Raw genomic sequence first — 16976 nt, 5'->3', positions numbered from 1 at the left:
AAACACAAGCAAACGCTCACCCTCTCTTTCCATGAATATACATAGACTCACTCTCTCTTTCTCTCTCACACTCACACACACACTTTCTCAGGCTGGCTTAGACAAGGCTGAGGACGTTGAGAGTTCTAGCAGACACGCCATGGTGCCAGTCTCTCAGTGTATGATACCGCGGGCCAACTTTAATCTTCATCGGCCTAATCACACACACACAGAGAAAGAGATTGAGAAAGGGATAAGAGTGGGTAAGAATGATGTAAACATACAGTGTACATGTTAGTATGACAAAAATAACAAACTTTGTAAGCATACAACCCTATAGCCCTAGGTCATACACAAATCAGAACATAAATCAGGAACAATCCAGACACAGATCAGGTTATATTGTTTTAATAAATTCTACTCACTTTTTCTCTGCAGTTTTGGCAGTGTCAGATTGCTGTGACTGAACTAGAGAGAGAGAGAGAGAGAGAGTGTTAAAGAAAAACAGAGAGGGAGAGAGAAACAGAGAGAACTAAGACTGAAGGCCTGATCGTTCAGTGCTGTGGTTTTATTTGTTGTGAGCTCTGATGGACACTGAGCTGGAGTGACACTGTGTTTAGGAGTGATACACTAGTACCCATTTCCTGACATTCACCAAATGTGAATGAAGTGGAAGCATTTCCATGCATTTACCAAACCATTACAAAATTGTTGCTATCATCATTAAAAACACAGGAGAAAGTCTCGACTACACTTTTGCTAAACTCAAGCAATTCCAGGAATGATCTGTATGATGTTACTTGTAGTAAAACTAAGCATTTTTGTTCCATTTCATAAATGTAATGTATTCTACCTGTCAAATGCTCATTAATTATAATAAATATTCAGAAAATGCAGTGTTCTTTACAGCAGCAAAACACATTTAGACAATTTTACAAAGTATTTTTATGAAAAAAAAAATTAATAAATATAAAATTTATTATTATAAAAAAAAAAAAAATTTTTGTTTCATAAAAATACTTTGTAAAATTGTCTAAATGTGTTGGCTCAGTTGTCGACATAGATTTTGGGAGACAGATTAAGAGGAAGAAGATGATGATACATGTGAGTGTGGGAGGTCTGTTGAATGACCTCATACCTCTAACCAAGGTTCAGACAGTAACAGAAACAACTGTAGTTCCTCTAAATATGGAAACATGGTTGTGCAGATCAACAAAAAAAGAGTCTTTGTGGTTCTTGTGTTTTTATACCACCAGTATATGAAATGTAAAAGGTCAGAATGAAGAACAGAGTACTCATAGGTCAAGGACTCAATCGACTCAATGATAAATTTTCCTGAAAAATTCAGAAGAACTGAGAATCATTTGATACTGGATGTTTAATAGAAATGAATCAAAATTAAGAAAAATTTTAAAAAAGGTCTGAAGAACTGTTTTAACTGATACAGTGAACTAAACGAAAGACCAATAAAAAAAATAAATATTGGTAAATGCCTAAATATGATGCATACAGAAATTATATGATCCAAAATGTATAAATTAACTACATTAGGATTTTTTGTTAAAGGGCCACATAATGTGCGATTTTCAAAAATATCTGTTTTATTGTATAATTATTTCATGTGTCAGGCTTTAAAGGGTTAATTTGAAAGGAGTTTTGAAATTCTGTACGGTGTGCTTCTGGAAATAAATAAATTAGAGTTCAGTGTAGAAAAATCTGATAAAACCTGCCTGTAATCTCATTTGTTGTAGTTCCTAAAACATCCACTTTTCCAATAATACAACTTCAATTATACATCTAGCAGGTAAGAAAATTCACAAATGGACTTGTTGAAAGTAGAAACTTATTACACTACAACACTGAAGTTCAGTGAGGTCTTTTGTTTAACCCATACTTTCACAAATGCTTGATGCTTAATTTTTTTACACCTGTAATAAAAGGACTGAATGAAACACCTGTGTTCAATAATTAGATGTGTCCCAATATCATTCATTCATTCATTATCTGTCACGTCTTATCCAGTTCAGGGTCCAGAGCCTACTGGAATCATTGGGCGCAAGGCAGGAATACACGCTGGAGGGGGCGCTAGTCCTTCTAATAGTATATTTCAGAATGATATTTAATTTAGGATTCATATTTTAGAAAAATATTGGACAAAGGAGTGACATTTAGGAGTGAAATTTGAGTGTTAGGGTGAAAGTCAGGTTTAATGGCCATTTCAGCCATATATCAAAATCACTGGAGGTTGTGGGTTCAAGTCATGTTCCGGGTGACTGTCTGTGAGGAGTTGGTGTGATCTCCCCATTTCCGCGTGGGTTTCCTCCGGGTGCTCCGGTTTACGCCCACAGTCCAAAAACACACGTTGATGGGTGGATTGGTGACTCAAAAGTGTCTGTAGGTGTGAGTGAATGTGTGTATCGCCCTGTGAAGGACTGCTTCCCCCTCCAGGGTGTGTTCCTGCCTTGTGCCCAGTGATTCCGTGTAGGGTCCGGACCCACCACGACCCTGAACTGAGTGAGCGGTTACAGAAAATAAATGAACAAATTCTGTAAGAAACATTTTAGGTAATGATTCACTTACTTGTTCATTTGCTTGTGTTTACAAGTAGTAAAAGTAACTGTTTCAAAATATAGTAATTGCAAGGTAAAATAAATTGTTACTGGTTCTCAGTGAAGTAAGAAAGAAAATGATAAAATGAAAAAAATATCCTGTTATCAAAAAAATCTGGGCAGTCGGTCATATTGCGTTTTAAACTACATTTTATGGAGAGGAATTGCTTGTATATTCTGTGTAATAGCCCACCTTCCTCATCCTCTGTGCCTGTGATCTGAGCGAGAATTCTGAAAGATCGGGACTGAGACGTCCCCGTTCTCGGTCTCCAGTCTTCAGTGTCCTCCATAATCCGCTTCCTACTGGCATCCGCATGAGACGAGACATGGTAGAAACCAATATCGGTCTGAGTGATCGGTATACGGGAATATCTAGAAAATAAACATATATATTAAAAATGGGTGTTTGAATTCTGTATTAGTATGAATTATTAAAAAAAACATACATATAACAAAAAAACATATATAAAAACATGAATAAAACAGATCCAATGTCACTGGTGACAGAGATGTTATTTGTATCATTTGCTTCAAACAATTCCCCAGAATTATTTTTATTCAAATGTATTTTCAAATTTTATATCATTTTTTTAAATTGCTATGTTTAGTGTTTTCCTCATTTATTTATAAACCGTGATCATCTCTCACATTGCCAGACTATCCAGGGGGAGTCTATTGCCTTTTGCCACTTAACACGGCCAAAAACTGCTTACTATTTCTGGACAAGGAAATTTAGCTCACATATGAAACAACAAATCACAATTTATTTTTGTATGATGCATAAAAGGAGCCAATATTATATGCCAATGTGTGGATAGCCAATCAAAATGCACCAAGCAGAATTCTGACAGTGTGGCTAGATTAGTATACTCAGAATGTCAAACTCTCTACTTTCTGTGTACGTGTGCATGGAGCATCGGTAGCTGAGTTTACCTATGACCTATGATCTGTCTTCGTACCGTTCTAAATTCCTGGTTCTAAATGGTTCCATACTATGCAATGGAATAATGAGAAATGGCTTGTCAGAATGATGTTTTGTTTTGTTTTTTTTACCTGTCAATAGGTGGTTTACTGATACTGACTGGAGCACTGAAACAAATATACACACATATACACAGGAGTAAGTCTTTTAGTGTTTCAACAGAGTTCTGAACTATAGTTTCTGTGTAAATGTGTTTGCAACACTGCAGTCCTCCTTATTCTGGACTCACACACAGATATATATATATATATATATATATAGACATATACATAAGACTTATGTATACACTAACACACACACATACACTATGCAAAACATGCTGAACATGAAGTCCTCACACTCATCATGATCATCAGCTGTCAATAAATCACATCCTTCTAGAAAAGGAACGCTAAAGGTTTGTCCTGCCTCTAAATATCACAGTCCAATCAGCATTAGGTTTTGTTCATACAGTCCTCCCTCTTTTTTGGGTAATTTCAAGGTGGTGGCTGGCCCTGATGTACTTTCGTCATATACAAGGTGAAATGGGTTCCAAATGGCCCCCTATTTTATTCCCTACATTGCTCACTGTGTAGTGAAGTATGGTGAATAGGGCACAGTAACACCACCCTGTACAGATACCCAGCACAGATAGCCAGAGCAGTGTAAATAGAGCAGCTAGTGATCAGGCCAGTACAATGTCCATAAACTTCACAATACTGTTTATTCTGCACCTAAAATAAAATTTCTGAAGAGTGAAAAATGTATAGAATGTGTTATACTGAGTAGTGATAAAGCTGGTCTCGCTTCAAAATATGTGAGGGTGACTCAATGGCAATTTATTTGTTTATAACCATAGTTAATTGTTGATTCGCTGTAGAGGCAAATTAAATTTATTAAAGAAAACCTTTATAATGAACTCCTGGATAATGCTCTCCATAAATGCTGTACACTATGTAGATAAAGAGAAAGCTTTTTGAATCTAGTGGTTACTAGTGGTATTTCTACATTTGATGACCACCTAAATAAAACTTTTCAACGTTAAATGACACTGTCAAGTTAGATTCCTGATTCATTTGTACAGTGCAATGTGGCAATTGTCTAGATCTTAATTTGTCCAGTGAAGAAGTCACCTTAGCAGTTATTGCAACAATCCCCACCCCTTGGAGATTTAGCAGGAACCGCCACTGGCTTAGAGTTGTGTCTGTGATCCAGAACTAATCATCCAACATCAGTACCTAAACTCACTGGTGCTCATGTAGTTTCACTGGTTTCTTCATTTAATGTTCTATTATGTAGTGTGAATCCTTCTCTGAAGTTTAGATAATGTAACTACAGTAAAATCCAGTGAGTATTATTTACAAAATTTTACTCCAAGTTCATCAAGCCTAAAGTTGTACATGCAGAAGTAAAATACGTACAGGGAAACACTACTGACATCTACATGCACACACACATGCACACTAATCCATGCCAATAAACCCAGGTAAAGAGCTACTCCACCATCACACCATTCTTTAAAGTTACACAGGAACTGGGTCAGTTCAGTGATGCAATGTGTGGCTGATCACCTGGTTTGGAATTTCTAAACTATAACCATAACTATGTGGAATGAGGGTGGAGTGGATCACTGCAAATTCAAACTGAAAATACTAATACTATTACTTAAGTCCAATTATATGTTCACAATTTTTTTGTCTTTTGGGGCTTTAAGACTATGTTAATTTTAAAATGATTGTCAAGCAACTTTTCACACAGAGACACAACACATCAACGGAACACTGACTTTATCGTCACTGTAGTTGTCTGTGAAAAAAGCAGAGAGTCAGAAAATTAGCATTCATCATCTTTATAAATTTTACCGTAAATATCACCAACATCATCTTATCGTCTCTTGAAAAATGAGTAACTTGTATTTTATGACTGTTTATTACTTAATATTAAATGAATATATCTTTAGAATTTTTTTCCTGAAAGCTGTTTTCAAGAAGATTTTCTATTAGACGTGTTTTTTCTGTAAGATGTTTGTTTGAAAGGTGTTTGATAGAAGGTGGCTTTTGCATGTAGGTGAAGTAAATATATGGAATGATTCGAGATATAATCTGTGAGAGTGAGCTCATCTTCCACATGAGCCACAGCTGCTGAGGAGCCACACTATTTTTAGGTACTGAGGTTTAGGACTGAGATTTAGGACTTGGTTTAGTCTCTCAGCTGGATAGAGGGGCTATTTACATTGGTATGATTTCATTTCTGGACAGTTGGATTATAGCTAGGAAGGAATGATATGGCCAAACACATTAAACACATGTTTCCAGTGAACGTTTGGAGGGTTCACATATTTCCAGTGAACATTTATTTGTTTGTTTGTGTTTGTGTGTGTGTGTGTGTGTGTGTGTGTGTGCGCTTGTGTTTGAGCATGCTGGAGCTCATACCTTTGGTGCTACAGCAGGTTTAGGCACTCTGTTAAAAAAACAATAAACAAAAACACAAAACACAAAACAACACATCTCTTTAAGTGCATATGTGGAATCTTTGACTAAATTAACTAAACTATACTTCTGAAACATGCACACGCACACACACACACACACATACACAGTATCTGATAACATTACACTCAGTATGTGCATAAGAAAGAGGTTCAAGCTGATGTAAGATATCAAGAATTAGCCTTTTAGAAAAACCCAGCTCTCTCTCTCTCTCTCTCTCTCTCTCTCTCTCTCTCTGACATTTGAACTGACATATATTCTAGATGACTCCAGAAGAGCAAATCTCTTTCCCAGAATGCCTCAGCGGTAATAGAGAGAGAGAGAGAGAGAGAATGTATGAGAGAGAGAGATATTAAAAATAGATTGTATTTGTCCAAATATATAGAGACATCTCTTATTACAAGTGGTTTTCATTACTTTAGACTGCTCAGATTGAGTGTACAGTGAGGATAATATTTATAGAAGACTATAGAATAAAGGGTGTGTGGGTGGGCTGTTCATCTGATTTGGAGTGCTCTGATTGTTTTAATGTGCAAACCCCATTTCCAGAAAAGTCGGGACATTTTCTAAAACTGCAATAAATATTGAAATCTTTAATTTGATATTTCACTTGAATGTTCACTTAACAAACAAATGACATAGAAAGACATTCAGTGTTTTCAATTATGAACTTAAATCTATTTCTTATATATAAATACATTTAGAAATGAATGCCTGCAAAACACATACACACACATACAATTTTATATCACCTTTTCTTTTAGCTGTACTTATTGATCATTTAGGAAATAAATATACTAATTTTTGTAGTTTTGCCAATGGAGTTTTTGCCCATCCTTGCTGTAAACAGGACTTGAGCAACTCACCATTATGTGAACACCATTGTTTGATTCTTCTCTTCATGATTTGCCATACATTTTCAACAGGACATGCAGGCAGGTCAGTCAAGCTGACACATTCTATGTCAATGAAGCCACACTGTTGTAACTTGTGCAGTAGCATGATGGTTTCTCCAGCAATACCACCTGAGGTCTCTATGATCACACACATTTAGCAGCAGTTCCCGCCCTTAGCTTTTACGCACTAATATTTGCCCTGACTCCCTGAATCTTTTCATGATGTTACATGATGTTATGTGGATGGTGAAAGACCTGTAAACACTGGAACCCTTTCTTGTGATTATGTCAGTTAAATGAAGCTTCAAGAGACTCATGTTTTATTGAATTTGACAAAATGCCCCAACTTCACTTGAAGTGGTGTTTATGTTATTCCTTTTTTTAACCACCAAGGGGCCACTGTTTAGCAATGGATTTGGGAATTGGATTAGGAAATATGTCTGTGTGTGGAGCTGCTAGTGAGCAATGAGGAGAGAAAGAGAGGGTATTTTACAAGTTCCTATACTATGCAGCTTCTGTTTGTATTGAATGCAGAAGTCTGTCTTTCTTATATATTATTAAGAGAACAGAGTAAACATATCACAGCACTTCCTTCTTCTGGCTAAAACAACTCAGTTGCAACAAGCTTTTAAAAAGCTTTTACTCAAGATCAATGCCAAGACAAGACAACAAGGTGTCCCCCACATCTAAAGCCTAAATTCCCAATAAAACACTGTTCCAGTTAAGATCTCTGGTTGCAGAGAACCACACAAATTAGATGTTGCTTTGAAACAATGTGGTTTTGAGACTCTACTGCTAATGTACACCTAACATTAATGAGTAGCTATACCCTTTAATATACTACCTTTTAACCATACCTACACTCTCAGAAAACAGTACAGTAGAGGTAAATTACTGGTCACTAAAGGTACACACAGTGTGAATGTACCTTTAAAGGTCCATTAAATTATAATAGAATAGAGCACCACCACAGTGACAGCAAAAGGTAACACCAGAGTGACAGTTTTCTGACAGAAAAAAGAAATGCCTGGACAAGGAGAAAATTGTAGGAAGCGCAACGGTTTGTGAACATTTCTTCAAGTATGAAACATATCTGAGGTGGGGATTATCAGGGAGCAAGAAAGCTAATATTCAAATTTGCATATTATGTCATCATACTTCAGTATGAAGACTCCTCATTGGTGCCTGAAGCTGAATCTTAACCAGTTTGTGCAAGCTGCACAAAGAAATAAGGTTCAGTTTAATTAGCTACATCTGTGCTATTTCAACACATTTTCTGAAAATTCTTCACTAATTGTTAAACAAGAGAAATGTATTTTGTACTTTCCTGTGGCAATATTTTATGCAAAATACGTCAGATTTGTTTCTGAATTTGACACTAAATTTATTGGACTCTATGTTCAGACAGAGATGAATGTGTGTTTGTGTGTGTGTGTGTGTGTGTGGTGTGTAAAAGGTCTAGCAGTCCAGATCAGGAGAACAGTTCAGTTTACACTTATTACACACACACGCATACACTCATTACACCCACCCACCAAACACACACACACACAGGTCTCAGATGCTGCTGATACTGAGAGATTTGTTCTAATTATAATGACTGGCAGTAAATCTGGGAGAGGTTTATTTGTTTATCGTTACTCAATATCAAATCAGTACACACACACACACACAGAAAGAAAGAGAGAAAGAGAGAGATCTGTTTCAAGAAAATACTTCCCCACACCCTCTCTCCTCATACACCCTTACATATGGCACCAGTGCTACAGTAGAACAATAATAGTGTAAAAATTGACAACTGTTCTGAGTGTTTGAGTATATCTCTAGATTCGGATTGGGGTTATGATGAGTTTCTTAGAATTTGTCCAATGTTTTCTGTGTTTGAGTACCTCTGAAGGGCCAGTTTAAAGTTCTGATCAAGTTCTGTATGTGTAATAACCTCTGAAGGCTCAGCTCCAAGTTCTGATCAAGTTTGGACTAACCGAGTGCCATGAGAGGGTCCATTTGAGGTTCTGAAGATATTCTGTTTGTTTGAGTATCACTGGGAGTTTCAAAGTGTCTGAGTACCTCTCTAGTGTCAGTCTGAGGTTCCCAGTGCAGCTTTTTATTTTGTTCTGCGCCTCCAGGTGGTCCAGGTTGGCAGTGTTAATTCCGTCAATGGTTAACACCAAATCTCCCACAGCGATTCCGGCTTTAGCAGCTTTACCAATGTCTGTTACCTACAACATACACAAAGGTCAGATCTGCACCTTGAGCCACAGCAGTTTGACTTGTATAGTATGCATAATGTATGCAGTGTGTGAAGTGTGTACAGTGTACGTGTATAGTACTCAGAGACAGTATGAGCAGGGGTGAATATATAAGCTCCAAAACGCTCCATGGGTGAGTGGATGGGGGCTATGGAGGGTGAGTGAGGGTATTTGGGGGGATGTTCTTTTCTTTCGGGGCTGCAGGGGGTAGGGGGGTGCTTATGGCACGTTGCAAGGGAGGAAAATCAATCAGGAGCTGTTTCTAACTCTCTGCCAAATGCCATCATGGGACATAACAGTCATTCCAGAAACCACCAAAAGGGAGAGTGACATAAGAGTGTGTCCATCAGTCTCAGAGTGAAACAGATATACTTACAGACACAGAGAGAGAGAGAGAGAGAGAGAGAGAGAGGGACTGTGTGTCTGTGTGAGAGAGAGCATATGTTTAGTAGTTCTAACGTCACAGAAATTACATAAGCCACCGGAATGTTTAAACTCAACCTTTTTAGCTTTGAAAAAAATGTATTTTACTTGAAACACTGACGCACTGATATCATCACTGTTACAATAATAATAATATTAATAATAATAATACCAAAAATTTTCATCTATATTTAATAAATCGGTTTTAAAACTCCAGTTACTATTTAAATTGGGTGAAAAATTATGATGAATGTATCAGTGGCAATAATCCAGCTTTGTGTTGTCTTGTTACATTCACTTACATTCACATTTGTGACCATCATATTACTGTTTTGTAAATAAAAGATAAAAAGGTTTTGTTCTAACAAGGACCACATATGAATATGTAACAAACATTGGACCCATCACTTTCCATTCACTCAAAACAGCCATTACGTACAATTTATTCAATTTCAAACACAAATCCAAAACACAAATCCACAGCTGTTTTGCCAATCCTTTTTACTGTGAGAGAAACACAAACACACTTAAAGGATGTGGATGCAGTAAAAAGTTAAATGTGATCTATATATTAGTTATAGAGGCTTCTGTACAATTTCTGGTTTCTGCTTTTAATAAAATGAAGAACCAAATGGCTGCTTTGACTGGAAATGAAATCAGGGAAGGGAGAAGTTGTGTATATATAACACCCTTGGGATATACTGTTATTTGATATATATGTTTGTGTGTGGGTATGTGTGTGTCTTACACGTGAGATGGTAAGGGGTGTGTTAAAGTCTTTGCCACCCTGTAGCCTGAAGCCCCAGGGGGCGGGGCCTTGGAGCTCAACAGAATAATTGCTGCTCATAGCTCACATACACACTGAAAACATAACAGAAAACACAAAACTCAGTCTTTATTCATTAAGAATCTATTAAACACAATTAAAGGGAGAGGTTGGGATTAAACCGGACAATTATACTCAATGTCTATAGTTATGTATATTGTTAGAAACCCCATGGCCTCCGTTTATTTTCAATTTCACCTTAATTGGTATCTGATGGTACCTTAATCTTGATGTGAATGTGTGAGAATTTAAATGCAGAGTTAGCACCGTGTTAATTAGTGGATTATAATCTTTCATCATTTTACTCCATTGCTAATGATATCAAGCATGTCTTTAACCTCAGCCAAGTTAAAAGAAAGGATTTTTTTTCTTTAAAGCTCAGAGGCATGAAAAGGAAATTTAATTAAAATTAAATAAAATGGACATGCTCAAATCAACACAAAATAAACATAACCTAACTCAAGTGACCAAAATACAACGTAAACATTCAAAAACATTGCGATAATAGTTCATTCATATACTGGTTATTATACAACACACAATAGTATAATTTTCACTGAAAATGTTATTAAATTATAGAGTTTTACCTGCAGAGAGAATCTGTAAAGCAGCGAATGAGTGTTTGCCTGATCCTGCCAGAGAGTGAGTGAGCAAGTGAGGGAGAGAGAGATGGGGGCTTTAATAGCCCCTATCACTGAAAGGGTGGGGGGCAGATTATGTGTGTCTGTGTGTGTATTCTGCATGTGTATTGGTTTAGTTTACACTCTGATATTTTGGGAGCAGGAGTTGATCTCTCTCTTCTGTTTACTGTGTTTCCTGTTACTGTATAAAAGATGCATGAGGCTTACTTACTTACTGATGGAGGCTCTCTGTTTCCAATTACAGGTGTTACTAACTGATATACACTATTTGTTCACATTTAAATGCACAGACACACACACACACACATGCACATGCCTGTAAACCCTCTGAACAAAATGTGGAGATCAAACTTGTGACAGTAAATCCCACACACTTCAGATAGCCAAGTCAGCCTGAGCAGAAGACAATCAGAATACAACAGGCTTCTGTTACAGAACGGCTAAAACATTAAAGCTATGTTCATAAAAATCCTGTTTCTAGAAATGGAGGTTATTAGGTTTTTTTGTTTAAATCTGGTAAAAATAAATCATATATGATTTGTTTAAATTTTTTAACCTTTATTTAACTGGCAAAAAAGGAACCTAAAGAAAAGATAACTAATGTCTTCATTGACCAGCCTGACTGAATTTGAAAATTATAAGCAAGTTATGAATCAGATCCATGCAACACACTCTAAAATGGTGGGACCAACAAAATAAGAGTGAATAGTTTATAGAATAAAAAAAATACACAGTTTTGAAACATTCTGCTATAAGCAGGTGAATATAAAAGTATAAAATGCAAGGATTAAGATGGGCTATAGTTGACAAATGTCTGCCAAACTTTGTAAAATATTTGTCAAACTGTTTAAATAATACAACTCCCAGTGCAAGACTCAATGTATTGTACATAATACTATGAAAATATTCTTGGAGAAATCTCAATCTGTCATGAATGTTCATGTCCTTTGGACTCTCAGACGGCACTTCGTGAGGAACTGTCATGCAACTGTGATTAAATATAGCCACATGGGCTTTGGAGTATATGAGAAACCATTGTCAGTTTAGTCCACATAGTCCACTGCTGCATGAAGAGATACAAACTGGAATACAATGCAGCTGTTATGCAAGAAGAAATCAATATATCAATTACATCACCATTCCTCAGTTCTCTAGCCCTACAGTGTACACATATGTCACTTTCTCAAAACAAAATCAAGTAATGGTCAGTGAAAACATTATCATTTTTTATTTTTTAATATTGTCAATAAAATAATTAAATCAATTAAAATGACAGATTATTGGTTTTGAACAGAACAAATGTATACAAAGGCTAATAAAACTATACATTCATACTCAAGAATTGTATGATCTTATATTTTGCTATTTTGGACCATGAAGTCTCTAGTTAGCACCCCCTTTATTCTTGGAGACATTGTGTCTTTATTGAGTTTTTGTGTGTTGTATTTACTAATACAGTTATTGCAAATCCAAAAATCTATTCATTCAAGCTGGTACCTTGAGAATCTATACACAATACCTCTCAAATGAAATGAGATACTGATATTATGACTACATTCTATAAAGCCATATTTTCTGTCAGATCTTGTGATTCAAGTGATCAAAAGTCCAGACTGTCACAAGATCTAAAACCATAAACACATATATTCAGAGATTTTTTGTAATTTCCTTAATTTGTCATTGATTAGTCTGATAATCAAATCTGTCAAACCACAGTTCAGTTTACGTCCTCTGTTCTCACAGTCATAAACAGGAATAATTACACAATTATCCAACATAAATATCACAAACACACATGCACACACATACACACACACATGCAAAGCTACAGAAAATAACATCTGATTATAAACATCAAAAATATATTCAGACTCACACTCAACTACATCACAGTAAGCCGCAATAGTTGGGTAATATTAAGTTGTAGTTGCCATAAATTGTCAGTTGGTTAGTTACTAAATAAATATTCAGTTACTAAACCTGTAAATATTTTTTTTCACAATAGGGTTATTACTCCAAAAGAAGAAATTAGTTTGGATAAAAATTTGGTGGTGCTAGTGTAAAATACTCATTCACATGTTTCTGCTTTGTTTCTTACCGGATTTAAATGGCAAACTTAATGGCAACAACTACAATTGTGTGGAACTGTTGTTCTCTTGTACTGCTTACGTTCAGAAGCTCCACAATCTATAAGGTGAAACGCTATGTTTGAGGGGAAAATAGGCTGTTATTTGTACAAGGCTGAAGTTTAACTTTTGGCTTAAGTTTGTTTTGTCTGAAGCTTCATAAACACATCAGACCAGTGCCATGAGCATGCAATCCGACTGTAGAGCTATGGCAGAGAGTGAAGACTTCTCCTCAGCATTTATGAGTTTCTTTTAGACTTTTTAAGAGTATTTAAGAGTCTATTAGATTTTTTGAGGAATTTGTAGGAGTTTCTAAGAGCGTGTTATCAGTATATTAGGAATTAGCGTTTATAACTGTGTATAAGAGTTTCCATAAGTTCAAAGGATATTATAAGAGAGTTTATGACCGTGTGAAATCTGCTTTACATGCAGCAAATACCTCTGTTTCCAGAAAACACACACTCAGCATCATCAAATCACATCTCACATCTTCTTTCACATCTCCTTATTCTCTGGCATTTTTCTATTTATTTCCTCACTTTCAAGCTCCTGTTTCACTTTAATATGTAAACGTGAACCTGAGTTAAACTCCTGTTCATTGAGGTAAAAAGAAAAAAACACAACCTAAAAAAGTTTAAATGTTTCTACATAAAATGTAAAATAAAATATAAAATGTACCATAAAATTGCTTTTGAAGAATAAAACATTAATTAAACATAAGGGTCAGGGCAGTGGTCAGTTCACATGCTTTAAAGTATGACCTTAAGTTCACTCTTTGCGCAACTTTTTCTTCTCTAAAGGCACTCACACACCCCAGACATAAAAACACACACACACACACACACATACATATACACTGTAAGTCCTGAATCAGCACAAATAACTTCTCTTCTTCCGAGTCAGGAGTTTTACTTTTCTTTACTTCTTTACATTTGTAATGTCCCCTTTAAACATCATTAATATTCATTTTATTTTCAGAAATATGCTTGTTACATATATAATATTAGCACTAAATTCCTGTGTATTCTTATTATACTATTCCTATCCCTATTATACCATATGGAAGAGATTAAAGCTTGTAAATATGTGCATGTATGCATATATTTATATATTTTTTTATTTTGTATTATTATTTTTGTTTTATACACAAACAAATGCCAGATGGTGCATTGCAGTGATTCAGATTCTCTACAGCAAAAATACAGCATTATATGTTCTCTCCATAATCATCAGTGAACTGTAACAGTACAAAGAGTTTTATATGAGATGATGAAAGGAGGATGAAGATGATGATGATGATAAAAAAACCCCAGTCAAATACATTTTTTTTCTTCATCTCATCCACTTCACAAGGAATGGATTTACCATGGTCAAACATCAGCAGTTGGTTCAGAATCAATTCATGTAATTTTTTGAGATGAGTTCCGTTCACCACCTCTCGGAACTGTTCAGACTTTCCCAAACTGCTTTTTGGTCACGTCACATGCCTGCTTTTCAAATTTATTTTCCCAACTTTGTTAAATTTGGTAAAATAAAAGTAATTGTGGATTAAAACATGTGTAAATTATTTATTCTGTTGTAACTGGATGACAGCAATTGTGCAATCTTAAACCCCACAGTAAACAACTGACATATTTTCTATGCAAATACAGCAGGTGTGGTCACTCACATATCATTAAAAGGGTGTTATATAACAGCTGGGAGTCAGTTATAAGCATGAACACAGAGCAGGGTCATTGGAAGGTATGTTTTTTCTCCATAACGGTTATGTTTTATTATATATTTGCTGTACATTAAGTAATGTATTATTGTGTCATATATATAATTAATAAATTGTACTTGATAAGACTGGAGATGAGATAAATTAGAAATCAGGCTTACAGATTATTTTAACTTTTCTTTAAAGTGATTATGGCGAATCAGGTGCGTGTGCAGGAGGTTCTGCTGAGGGCTCTGGAGGACTTAAATGCTGATGAACTGAAAAGGTTCCAGTGGCACCTGGTGCAGGGTGTTTTGGATGGTTACCCACCTCTCCCCAAAGCCAAGTTGGAGGGGGTGTCAGTCCAAGAGACCGTTAACCAGCTGATGCAGGTGTACGATGATAAAGATGCCATGCGTGTTGCTGAGATTACACTGAAGCGAATGAACCAAAACCAGCTGGCCCGCATCCTGACTGAGGCTCTGGTCAAAGGTAACACTCTCTGATCTTTAAACTGTTAAAAGAATTAAACCAGCACTTATTAAATCAAATATTCTTAAATTGAATCATTAAATTAAAAACATTACATAAATAAATTAAGAATATTAAAATTTTAAAGAGGTTTAACAGCTCTAAGTGATTTTATTAAAGGTGCACCAGGCATTTTATTACAGAGTACATTGTAGTTCACCTACCTAGCTATCATGGCTAGTACATTAAGGCAACCTCCAAAGGCCGAGCAGATGAAACAGAACAAAGAAAAAAGTTTAGTCCAGACTGCAGTTTCCCTAAGAAAATTGTTCTCTGGCATACAATGCCCTTGTGATGATAACATTTTAACCAAGTACCTCTTATTTTACAGTTCATGAAAATTAAAGTTTATTTCCAATTTCTTTCAAGTAAAATATGGTAAATCTTGACATTATATTTAAAATTCTTCATTTAATGGTCATGGTGAAAATACAATAAAATTAATTTTGAAATGATCATGAAATTATTTCACTAGATCAGCATGTTTGCTCATTTTAAAAGGTTTGAACACAAGTTTGAAATAAACTGCTCTAAAATATAGTACTGTATTTATTCAAAATATAAACTAGATTTAAATCTAAAATTAAAACAACATAATTTTATAAAATCCATTTCATAAAACCACTCCTCTCCCCTTGCCTTCTCATGATGAATTTCAAACCCCACTACCCCAATTCCGCATTTTCCAACAACGAGTTTCCCTTCCTTGCCTACTTTGATGTGTGGTCCACATTTCACCAATAAGAAATAAACATGACTATATTTAATATGACAAACTGGCATAAATTTAATCCCAAATCATCTCTAATCTCTGTGTAATTCAGGATTCATTCAGCATCGAGTGGAGCTCAATAAAGGAGATGACATCCTGCCCTGAAGCAGACAGAGGAGTCCATAACATGGAAAAAAACATAAAGCAATAAACTTCTACCAAGATCATCGTGTCTTTTGTCATTGCTCAATTTTAATCTTGTGATTCTGTTGCAGCAGAGAGATACATTAAACTTCCTATAGTTTGTCCCAGCCTAGATGTATTTTTTACTCAGTTTTAATTTCAACTCAATTTAATCACAAAAATCTGATGGAGCTCAAGCTTCATCCAAGACTCAGAGATCCACAGCATTGTTACTCACTCGAGCCCACAACACAACTGGGGTGCAACATAGTTGGACAAGAAGTTCTGTTATGTTTGCTATCAGACACTGGCACTGCCAGTGAGGTGGGAAATGTCAGGGCATCTTACCACCCAGAGAGAAATTAGGTCAAGATAAGACCATATCATATTTACAATTAAAAAACATAAGGGTTATAATCTTATACTCAGTTGAGGTTGAATGTCAGTCATTATCACTTTTAAAAAGCAAAAGGATGTAACACAATAATTGTAAAATAAACATATGTAAGTTAGTAGTCAGACTGCTTTGTGTAAGACAGGTCCTAACAAATGTGTAATGAACATAAAATGTGAGGTGATGTCACACTACCCCCTGCTGTTTAGTCGTATTTATTCTGAGCTGGGCTAATGGGTTACTCCTCCAAATAAACAT

At 35.7% G+C, this 16976-nt stretch overlaps 1 protein-coding gene across 2 annotated transcripts in view; it reads left to right on the top strand.

Moving 5' to 3' along the window:
- Positions 1-16974, top strand: part of LOC136679750 (caspase b-like) — a 19133-nt gene extending 2159 nt beyond the window's left edge. Inside the window, exons 1-3 of one of the 2 annotated variants that reach the window (XM_066658421.1) lie at positions 14866-14942; positions 15106-15390; positions 16254-16974. In XM_066658421.1, coding sequence (XP_066514518.1) covers positions 15111-15390; positions 16254-16306 — 333 coding nt within the window. In that variant the 5' untranslated portion in view covers positions 14866-14942; positions 15106-15110 and the 3' untranslated portion in view covers positions 16307-16974. Of the gene's footprint in view, positions 1-14865; positions 14943-15105; positions 15391-16253 lie in introns of those variants that run through there. The other variant, XM_066658419.1, reaches the window with a different exon arrangement.
- The last annotated feature ends 2 nt before the right edge of the window (positions 16975-16976 follow it).

Source organism: Hoplias malabaricus, chromosome Y, assembly GCF_029633855.1.
Source record: "Hoplias malabaricus isolate fHopMal1 chromosome Y, fHopMal1.hap1, whole genome shotgun sequence".
In the NCBI taxonomy this organism is placed as follows: Eukaryota; Metazoa; Chordata; class Actinopteri; order Characiformes; family Erythrinidae; genus Hoplias; species Hoplias malabaricus.
The sequence above is the reverse complement of the archived record's forward strand: the minus strand, read 5'-3'. Positions and strand labels throughout refer to the sequence as shown.